This window comes from Vanessa atalanta, chromosome 11 (assembly GCF_905147765.1).
Source record: "Vanessa atalanta chromosome 11, ilVanAtal1.2, whole genome shotgun sequence".
NCBI classification, from domain to species: Eukaryota; Metazoa; Arthropoda; class Insecta; order Lepidoptera; family Nymphalidae; genus Vanessa; species Vanessa atalanta.
In genome coordinates, this window is record NC_061881.1 from 9,873,433 (window position 1) to 9,885,641 (window position 12,209).

At 32.4% G+C, this 12,209-nt stretch overlaps 1 protein-coding gene across 6 annotated transcripts in view; it reads left to right on the forward strand.

Annotated features, from left to right (window-relative positions):
• Positions 1-12,209, forward strand: part of LOC125067552 (chaoptin) — an 80,166-nt gene that overhangs the window by 35,749 nt on the left and 32,208 nt on the right. For all 6 annotated transcript variants that reach the window (XM_047676215.1, XM_047676214.1, XM_047676213.1 and 3 more), the window contains one exon: positions 10,166-10,227. In XM_047676215.1, coding sequence (XP_047532171.1) covers positions 10,225-10,227 — 3 coding nt within the window. In that variant the 5' untranslated portion in view covers positions 10,166-10,224. The remainder of the gene's footprint in view (positions 1-10,165; positions 10,228-12,209) is intronic.

Genomic DNA, 12,209 nt, shown 5'->3' on the forward strand with positions numbered 1-12,209 from the left:
ATTTGAGTATCTTAATTTGTGTTTATTTCGTTAGTCTCATAACACTGAACTAACCTGACGTAAAGAGTAACTAACAATTGATTCACATATCATTAAATTCGAATCTCGTCCGAGAAGTGTTCGTAAAAAAAAATTACATTATGTAAGTAAAAACTGTTATAAATAAGCGATTTTGTAAGGCTGCAATTTATTACTAAAGAAAGCCGTTTTTTACAATATATGATTCCTATTACGCACCGAACGATTTTTGGGTTTCACATAATTCGCAAATGGTAATATATTTTCTAGACCCCTTAGAACGGATTTTCCGTATTTCTTTCTGACTTGTAAAATAAAATAAAGAAACTATAGCACTCAAGACAAACGTATATACCAATGAAAAATATTTAGAATTGGAACCTTAGTTTCGGAGATTAGATCCCCCCGTCGCATACAGACAAACAAATTTTACCTCTTTATTATATTTGTATGAATTAATTCTCAAATTGGATCTAAATTCAAATGGTAATATTTTTTTTTTATAAAATGAACATTGGAAGATATATCTATGTACCTATAATCAAGGTGGTATTATACTATGTTTTGTACCTCGATCCGATCGTATAATACGTATATAAAGATTTAATCAAAATTTTCAAATATCAATTCTCGTCTTAATCGGTCGTATCCCCGAATATCCTTTCGGCAAATACCTACACGAAACCAATATACTTGAAATTCAATTTTCGCATTTCATTGGCTTGAACTGTTTTATGACATTCGATAAATCGGTCAGATTTCAATAAAGTTTAGAATCGTGAATCTTAACCAAAGATTGATATTTGAAGTCCGGACAAGGGCCACTAAATTTTTATGACTCTAAACCTTCTCCTCAAAGTAATCTTAGCACAGTATTGGGACATTTACTTTACTGTTACTTCATTTTACTTTTAAATTAATGAACGCGTGCTCGAGGTAGGAGATCTTCACGATTATACCGGCATGAAGTGTGAAATGAGCAAACCTGAATGATGATATTATATTTATAGCTTCAGTAATTGAAGTAAGGCTATATATTATAAATTCTGAGTGTAGATAAACTTTACTTGGTTATGGAGCTTTATGCAAAGCCGTCGGAGTCGGTACCAGGCATCATACATTCTGCTTCTAAACAACAATCCTCAGTATTGTTGTGATCCAGTTTGAAGTGGAAGTGAGCCCTAGTAACTACAGGCACGATAAACATAAGGTCTCAAGGTTAGGGTGGCATTGGTGTTGTAAGGAATAATTAATTTTCTACGGCCACTGACCATCAGGTGAATCGTCTACCTCTCTTATTCTTAAAAAAAAAAGCTTTAAAATTAGACCAGTTTTTACACGAACAATATGTAGTTTATAATTATATCATCGTATACTTCTAGTTCAGTTTAATAATAAGCTTATACATGATCGTGTAATCAAAATCTGTCCAGTTTTTGTTGCATAATGCCCGAATAAACGGACAATTTCTTCTTTGTAACGTCTTGCTTTTTGTAAAATATAATATCATTTATATAACTGTATGAACAGAAGTTGTATTTTTAATGAAAACAATTCCAGGATAACTCTGGGTTTATTACAAAGAAAAGTGTTATTCTCGCTAATTTCGTGTTTAATTAAATTCGAGTATTACATGTATTTACTTGGAGAGTCTAACGAACTTGTATTTGACTAATTCTTGAACGATAATTAAATCTCCTATTACGAATATATTCACGTGAAACTTAATTAACATATCTTTACGTTGCTTAACTAAAATGTTAGGACTAAAATGTTTTGACGACCTCCATGGTCGAGTAGTAGTCATAGGTTCATATACGGGTAAGGTCGAATAAGCTTTATGAGACCTGTATGAATGATGATGTGAGTTATAAGATTGCAGCACACGTGTATCGACGTGCGTGGCGTGGTGATAATTATCCTGCAAAGGCATTTACATCAGTCATTTAAAGATTTGTTTCTATATTCATTCTGACCATATTTTTAAATTCATTTTAAAACAGCTATGTTTCAAACTACATTACTGTAGTGCCTCTCAGATGTTCGCCGATGCTCATATCGATGACTTTCACGGTAGCACGAGGAGAAAATCGCGTCAATGTCAGAAAGGTTACGTGGAAGCACCAACGACATACTAGATTCGCTTTTTATTAAACTTGATTAAAAAAAATGAGAAGCATTTTGGAACACCCAGTTGGAACGAAGTTACCTGAAATAACAGACGCAATAAAAAAAATAACAACATTTGCGATTATTTAAATAGGATTGACAAAATTATTATTAAAAATCCAAAGTAAAAAAATATGGTTAAAATAATATTTTACAAAACCGTATACAATAGAAAGAGTCAGAGAGAAAGAGAAGGAAAGATCGCCTGGAGAATAACGCTTTTCCTTACGTTTTCTGCCCGCTCATTCTTCTGTAAGTCGTATAAAAGAAGTTCGTTCCAAATAGTTAAAAAATGATATAAATTAATAACATACCTTTATTATTAACTATGGTACTTCAAATTTAGGTATGTAACATATTGTGTGTTGGTTTTATAATCTGTTGGTTTAACCTTAGAAATCAATGGAAGAGTATAGTTTCGTTCTATGTGTTTGTAATTCATTTCTTGCGTGTTATAGGCGTTGCGTTTATAAGGAGGAGTGTTCAACGTATTATATAGAAACGTCCTTGACTTCATGGTTAAAATAATATTTAAATATTTTCTAGCCTTTATTTTTTGGTTTTATTTGAAATATTATTACATTTTTAGTAATCTCTTTATGAATTTTGGAAAGAAATTCTTTTACGCGGATATCTGTAGAATGAACTGGCCGAAATTTTCGCGTAAGGAAAAGGCATTATGCGCCTTAGAGGCGACCTTTCCCCCTTTTGGAGTAAAAGTTATTTGTCTACTAAACGGATCTTGTAAACGGTCATATCAAAAAAAATATATATATTTTATTCAAGAAGGCGTTTATAAGCACTTTTGAATCATAATTTAACAAACCACCGGTTTGGAATACAAAATTATTTTAATTTACTTTGGTTATTGTTTTAATTCAACAATTTAGTAACAATTTTATTTCTTGTCATTTAATCATTCTCGAAAGTTGTTAAATTATTTTATTGTGTCTGTTATAATATAAATAATATTATACATTAAAATAGCGAAAGCAAATTCGTTTCAAGTGGATAGCCCAAGATATCTCTTGCTCTTGTTCGATAAATAAATCAAATTCTGAATCGTCCAGGCCATATCTCATTGGCACTAAAACAATGTTCTTTTGTTCAAATAATCTCAATGGGCATTAGTGACGTGCTAACCTATTTATAGTTTATCTTACAACATTAATGTCGATGAGAAATGGAAATCACGTACAAACGCCGACTCGTAAAAAGAGGAGACGTAATTATTACTTTGTTGGTTTAACATATAGTTATTATCAAGCAACGTTAGGTAGAGTCTAACTTATAGGCCAGTGTTTAAAAAATAAAGCGTGACACTAGGTCGAATGACGCGTGAGGTGAGCATCGCCTGCGTGGCTTCCAGCACCTAGTGAACTAGGACTAGCCCATACGGCTGCATAACTGGATTTGATTCATTTTCCGAATTGGGGTTATAAAATTTTTCTTAGCATATTTAAGTCAAAAAATTCTCAGTAGCTGACCAGACTCCGGAGGTTAACAATTTGTACTGATGTGCTTTGAAAACCACGTATTGGCCCTAAGCCGGTCGTGTCGGATTGCGGTGTTATCAGATTATGATAATGTACACACGCCTGCATTCCCATAATATAAAGGAGTGTTTTCCTTATTGATCGATTCAGTTAGGAAGACTAGATAGCTTACTTAGAGTTAGGACTTTGTGTAAGCCCGTCTTAGTAGCTACCACTCATTAGCAGCTTGTAAATTTCCCACTGCTGGGCTAATGCCTCCTCTCCCTTTGAGGAAAAGGCTTGAAGCATATTCCACCACGCTGCTCCAATGCGGGTTGGTGGAATATACATGTGGCAGAATTTCGTTGAAATTAAACACATGCAGGTTTCCTCACGATGTTTTCCTTCACTGCCGAGCACGAGATGAATTATAAACACAAATTAAGCACATGAAATTCAGTGGTGCTTGCCTGGGCTTGAACCCGAAATCATCGGTTAATCATCATATATTCTATCGTCTAACAACATTACTTAGTAATGTTCGGTTCCGGATTGAAGAGCGAGTGATTGGTGGCGCCTTAGCGATGCATGGATGGAATGGAAGATGGCTTAACATTTCTTACGACGCCATTGTCACCACGTCTAAGGGTAGTGAAGGACGCTTACCATCAGTTGGCCCGTCCGCCTCCCTATGCGATAAAACATACATTATTTATATCTAATTGTTCATTGTTCATAAAAGTACCTAAATATAATAATTAATTAATCTTAAAATGTTAATTTATATACAAACTTTTCGGTAAAATTCTGTGTGAACAGGATTACTTAATACACGTAAAATACATCATCGTCACAAATAAACAAGGCGATGAAGCTGTCTTAGGCGGAGAATTGTCGGTCGTAATTCGTAATTACAACAATTAGTCAAGCTTTATGTGGAGACGAATTTATTTCTCTACATCTTACATTCGTAACATGTCTAAGACGTTCATTATTATACGTAATAAGTGTCGTCATAAATGTAATAAGAACCGCCCATCGCAGCTATTAAATAAAAAATGTGATCTACTATTCCATGACACTTTGGTCTTATACTAAAGAGTTTTATGATTTATTTCTTTGTTTCAGTGTAGTTATATTATAATAAAACAAAGTATATTCGGGTCTGTTCGGATCTGTTCGGGTCTGTTCGCGTGTGTTCGGGTCTGTTCGTTTGAATGCGATACAGTAAAACGTTTTCACCAATAGATGATGTGACTCATTGAGGATCATTTTTGAGTTTAATTCCCAAAGTTTTTGTGTAACTTGTTTTGAAATGAAACTCTTGATGGTTTTAGAATAAATCATATCGACTGGAAGTTTTACTGGCGTGCGACATGCAAATCAATAGTATATAATATCAGGTATTGCGTTATAAACGTTTTATATAAACCCTTATTCCAAGTGTGCGAAGCCGGACGGGTGCTAAATGATACTTTAAAGTTGATTGGATTAGGGCGATGAATGGAGACTACTGTGCCCTTTTCGAAGTTATAATTTCTCAAAGACCTTTCTGCTTTATCAAGTACAATAAATTCTTTATCCAGGTAGGCTTATAATATAAGCACTTTTAAATCGTTATATTACAGGATTAAATGGAAGTTGAAATTGCCACCGGATTGAAATGTAGATTAAGAAGAACTGCCGAGTTATTTTTTTTTTAATTATATATATTTTTTTATTGCATATTTAAAAATTTCAATCGCTAATTCATTTGGGTCACTATATTCAACTATAGTCATTTTATTGAAAATATATTCGATTTTCAAATTCCTTTTTTTTTTTTTAATTGTTAGTAGGTATTATAAAATATTATAATTCAGCCGCATTGCTGGTTTACACATTTAAAATACGAGGTGCAGATTAGCCAAATGAAAAATTGATATTACCGTACCGTATTTCAGAGAGAAGTCGTTGACCCAGTTTTCAAATATTTTTTTATACAAACCTACATCTATAATATTGTTTTTCGCTTATTTTAAATATACTATCACGAGATAGTATATTCGGTTTCAATTCAAACAAAAACTAAGGAATTACATATTATTAAAAATAAAGTGTAAAAAAAATACTAACAAATAAATAGCTTATATTTAAAAAAAAAAAGAACACAAAAATTATCGCGAGCAAATTGTGCACATCATAAATAAAAGTGAAGAAAGGCGAGTTGTACTGTACTTCGCACATTTCTTTAATTCTTTGCACGTGAGCACGTACAAATTTTGACTTAATAAACATTTTAATGAGAGATCATAACGTTTTATAAGCTTTTAGTTAACTTCACCTGTTAGAATGTGTAACTACAATAGCGAAAGTGATTTTTTAACCAGTTCCACCAAGCAGATTTTAAATTGAACACACTTTTAATCCTTTAATATTCCTGAATAGTAAATTGTATTCGTTTTAGTACATCAATTAAATAAAGGATTGTTGTTTCAACTTGGTAACGAATTTAAATTCGATATTCAAATATTTGTTATATAACATTTTAATTACTTATTTTATACAACAGACTCCAATTAAAATTATATAAGTAAGAAAACCCCCCTAAAGTTCCATTGCAGGCTTTCTCTCTTCTTGACGAGATGGTTTGGAACCTTGTTACGTATACCGCTTCACTGCGGTAGATTTTCATTCAACACAATAATCATGCAGGTTCTTCACGCTGTTGTCATTCACCTCCAAAAAAGAAAAAAAAATACGAATCTTTCAAGAAAATCAACGAATACTTACTGAACGCTATCTTATTAAAACAATTTGAAGTGAATTTTAACACAAATTATCTACTTGAAAAACAAAGTGGTTCGTGACAGGGTTTTAACGCGACTTCGTAAAGATTCGCGTGTCCTATCATCGCCATCTTGACTTGTTAATAAATTTGACAATATAGACTAATTCTTTTTTCCTGTCGGACTTCAAAGAAAAACTAGGAAATGCTGCTAACATTCATATTCACAATGCCACCAGCGTAGCGGTAATGTTTAAAATAAGTATTTTTTTATTTTGATCTGTAATTAATGCCCTTACAATTATTTATTGAAAGACTGATCATATGATCGTATAATAAATTTAACTGAATAAATGCGATATTCGAATGTAATTTTGATAATGATAATAAATTAAGCGTAACTTTATTTAGGTCTATTAATAAAATTAACCCGCAATGAGATCTTATCTCTTTACTATTTTCTTCGTTCGTAAATAATCATAATGAGTTATATTATTTATTTTTTTTTATTTATTGGCTGAATGTCAGACTATCTTTGCACTTATTCCGAAGTATAATAATAAAAAGAAGTTATGTAGTATCAAGGCATGGTTGATAATTCATAATTTCATTTTATTATGACCACATAAACACGTAAGTAGATTTAAATCCAAGGTATTTTTATTAATTCTACTGTCTTCACGCCTTAAAGGCAAAGAGTAGCAAATAAATTTACTTTACTTTTATACATTTTTTATAATTCATATAATACTTACTACCAGTCCAATCGCTACTGGACACCTTTTATCAATAAAAATTAAAGGTTTAATTTCATAAGATTTATCGACTATAATATAAGAACTCACGATGGCTAACCATTGTCCGTATTTCCTTTCCACCTTAACGTCAACGTGCTATGAATAGGAACGTTCTTTGCTCAAGACATCAAGAAACATATAACTACATGGCAAGCCCTTAAAATCTTGATGATTCAATTAAAGAGTTCCCAATAAATAGTCTGAAATCTCGCAATTATTTTCAAAACACGTCAAAATACTGACGCCAGTCTGCTGTATAATGTACCTATGTTCCTACCATTTTACTCGTAGCTTCGGGCGCTGAATCTTAACAAGGTCATAAATATTGATTCCACAGACTTTCGCAGACCATTTTGTCAACATTCGAACCGAATATGAAATTAACGCACACATTCACAATTCAAAATAATAATTAACTATATAAACAGGCTATTTATTCATTTATTAATACTTTTTAGGATATTAATTATTAAAAAAAATACATTTGTTATCAGATAGATACACCCGGTTGGAACAAATAATAACAGATATAATGAAATCAATCAAACACGTTTGTCCTATAAACTCATCACTAAACCAGCACTGTAGCTAAAAAATTATACCATCAGGCACAGACTAGTACCTGGTGATTTTCATCAAGGACATTTTAACTGAAGCTCTTAATTACTTGAATTAATTGATGTACATATATAATGTAAGTAATGGTTATTCTTTTATACTTATAAAGGTAAGAAATATTAAATTACCGCCAGCGCTTCTCGGTGGAATCTGTATTGCGGATCGATTAAATGGACCCCAAAAATGCTTGCACGAGCTTACTTGAATAAAGTATATTTTGATTTGAATTCATAAAAACTTAACTAACGTTTTATACTACATATAAATACTATCAATCTGTTATCTTATTGTTTACTTCTACATTGATATGAAATTATATAAGCCGCGATAGCTGAGTGGTATGTGAATCTTAAGCGAAGATAGCGGGTTAAAGCCAGGGCCACCCACTGAACCAACCACTGAAATTTAATTTGATTAATTTGTTCTCATAATTAATCTCGTGCTCGTGAGCCTGCCTGTATCGGTTACAACATATCGTATTGGAAAAGGAGGTTTTAGTCCAGCAGTGGTATGCCTATTACTCATCTTTAGTGTAAATTTAATAGCAACTTTTTTGTTAATATAAAACGCTATCCGCTATCCGCGTACGTTTTATATTTGATTGATATTGTAAACAGTCAACATCTATGACTTGTATATTTGATTTATAAAATACGATTCGGTTAATTTTATCGTGTACTCGACCACTTGATTTATGACGGCTGTTTTATTTCCAGAACATTCCTGGTTAATTTCTAATCTAGCTTAATTTCTTATGACATATCTACGGAATATAGGAACAGGGTGAAATTTGATTTATACAAACAAATATATAGACAAGAAATTATGTGACGATTTATTTATATTCATTTTGTAAATACATGATAAGTTTTAATAATAATGAGAATTTCATAGTAAAATAAGTTTTTAAAAATAAATTACACTGTGTATATTATATTTACTTGGTGGTAGGGCTTTGTGCATGCCCGTTTGGGTAGGTACCACCCACTCATCAGATATTCTACCACCAAATAAGAGTACTCTGTATTGTTGTGTTCCGGTTAGGTGAATGAGCTAGTGTAATCACAGGCACAAGGGACATAACATTTTAGTTCCCAAGGTTGGTGGCGCATAGGTGATGTAAGGAATGGTTAATATTTCTTACAGCGTCTTTGTCTATGGGCGGTGGAGACCACTTACCATCAGGTGGCCCATAATATGCTCGTCCGCCAACCAATGCCTTAAAAAAATGTATTATTGTATATTGTAGAATTAACTTTTATAACAATTATGCAATATAATATGGAAAATAATAAGATTACTATTATTCTGAAACTTGCAACTTAGTTTAACGGTCGGATTTAAGCAGTTATGGCATAAACGTAACATGTACGCTATGTAGTTGATTTAATAGATCCGTATAAAATGTTATATGTTAAATTTAACGCTTTAACAAAATAACAGCAAAGTTAATTTACCGACAAGTTGTTGTTTGTAACTTAAGTTATGAAGTATTAAATTTTAGACTGACCTTTATATTTTATGTAGTTATACTGAAAATATTTATTTACATAATTCTATAATGTATAAGGGGTTTATGTTACCTGTACCCGGAGGTGGGGATTATTGTACCGCCAAACAACAGTACTCAGTATTGTTGTGTTCCGGTTTTGAAAGGTGAATGAGCCAGTGTATCTACAGACACAAGGGACATAAGATCTTAGTTCCCAAGGTTGGTGGTGCATTGGTGATGTAAAGAATGGTTAATATTTCTTACAGTGCCATTGTCTATGGCCATCAGGTGACCCATTTACCCGTACACAAACCTAAATCATTCAGCCTACATATAGCTAAGTTGCGGTTCAATTCGATCTTGAATTTCTTTACTTTACTTAAATTCTTCGCATTATGTTTAATTCTTACGATATTATATTTATATTGTAGCTATATAAATATAACGTATAATATATTATAATTTTCCTTCGAATGTGATGGGAAAAATAAGCCCACCGAAAATAATATCCAAAATTGTGTAGTAGTACAATTTAAATAACAAAGAGTAGTTTGTTGTGGCTGTCAATACATTCATTTCATTCGTTCTCAATCATCTATATTATTTGTAATATTTATTATCTGTTCAAATTAGAGTTGACTAAAACACAAACCCTTTTGGTTTAATATATCTACATTTATCTTTGCATGATTTATGCACATAAATATATAATTTCAAAAACGTCATAAGGTTTTCAATACAAATGTATAAAATACAAAACATTTTTACATAATAATCGGCCAAAACAATAATCTGAGCGCCCTATATTCAACTATTTCAATCTTTCCAGGATGCTGACCGACTGAGCCGAATGCTGTTTTATGGAGAAGTGCACTTACGTTTGCAGTCATGGTGAGTTCATTACGTGATAACAACTTGAAAGCTTTAAAACATGACGATGATTTATACGTCGCTAAAAATAAAATCATATCTGATTTATGCAAATGAGTAATATAATATTTCCCACGCCTGGGCAAAGACCTCTCCTCATAAACAAAAGAACCTGGTATATCATAGATATTCAAGCTCGGTCACAATATTTTTATTTTATTTTTTATAAAAAAGAGAGAAGGTTTTTGTTGATTAATGGGATATTTTATCTGTTCGGTGTGTACTTCCTAATTCAAATATATTAATCAACTGTATAAGAATTACCTACTACTCGGATTCAGAAAAAAAAAATACATGAAGGTTCATGTAAAGAAAAGTCGTCAGGAAAGACCGTCACCGGAATTCGCCTGTATTGTAAATGTTCAGATTCAAGCAATCCATACGTGTTTTAGAAAAACTGAACATTACAATGAGCAATCTGAATCCGATTTGAAAAACCCTTAACCTTAACCCATTTATAAAAGAAAGATAACGTCACGTCATGTACACCGTTTAACATCAGTGCCTTGTTGGTCTAGTGGCTAGATATAAGGTCATAGATTCCGAGGTTCTGGGTTCAAACCCTTGGTGAATCCGATGAAAAGTTATTAGATTTTTTTCGGCGAAAATTCTAGAATCTAGTACTTGAAACTGTGTACTGTAAGTTGCAAAGCACGTAAATCCGATGCGCCTGACAAGTTCCGCTCGTGTCGGATTCACCGCCCAACGTTATGAAAGTGCACCTGTGCACACGCACTTGTACACACACACTTGTGCTCTATAATATGTCCTGCGAGGCAGACTAGTCTCGAAAGACAAACATATTAACATCCTCATCAAATTAAATCCAATCAATGTTATTCAAGTAAACTTCACAATGAAGCGTTTTTGAATCGTCAACATTTAAACACTACCACCGTTTCGGAACGCAACCTCATAAGAAACGGCAAGAAACTCGCATAGTTGCTCTTTTCATCGGTGATGTTATACGCGTGTAATACTGCACAAGGATCATTCTGCTGGATCAGCTAGTTATGAATATTTTATGTTCCTAGAACTATAAACTTAGATATATTTACACAGTTTACTCTATCTCTTTTATCTAATATTTTGTTGAGATGGTAATAAATAACTATTTTTGGATCAGATATGTGTTGATTTGTGTTATAAAGATATTCTATTTTTACTGAGTAAATCGCTTGCAAAATATTCACAATTATTTTGGTTTAGTGCCAAAAAATAATATAACATAAACTTAAATCAGATGCTATTGTGATGGGATGTCGTTTTGTAAATAATTTTGACAATTCTAATCTTCGCTAGCGAAGCGAAGTCGACACGTTTGTCAATAATGGTCTAACGTATATTTAAAAATATATGCGTTAACAGAAGTTAAATACTATGTAGGTACCTACCTAATAATAGTCATACCTACCCAGGTATTGCTATAATAGTCTTACCCTTGCCCCACATTGACTTCTTTGTAGTAACAATCAATATAAATTCCTTTGAATAAGTCGTGTGAATTTAACGACTTGGTAATTCAATTGTGTGCCAACATACAAATGCATTTAAGCTTGTCCACCAATCAGCTCTCGGCCTTGATTAGATTAACCTCTTTTGACAAACGTTGCCGGAAATATTCAGGAGAACTACCGCACAGTATAAGTTAAACTTCTTCGTTATAAACCTCATTAAATTCTATTCGAAATTTAAAAAAAATATATACATACAATTATCTGGCGCAAGTATTTATATATTATACTACTAAATTAAAAGTGTGTTCCGATTATGATCAACGAATAATGTTTCACTTACATTATTTATCGTGACATTTCATATTATTATACATGTGTGCCAAAACACCACCTGTGTTTCTCTTACTCTCTATACTCTCACTCTTGAACCCGATGGGATGGCGAATCCGATACGAACGGAAACAGTTCCGGCGCAGGACCAACGGT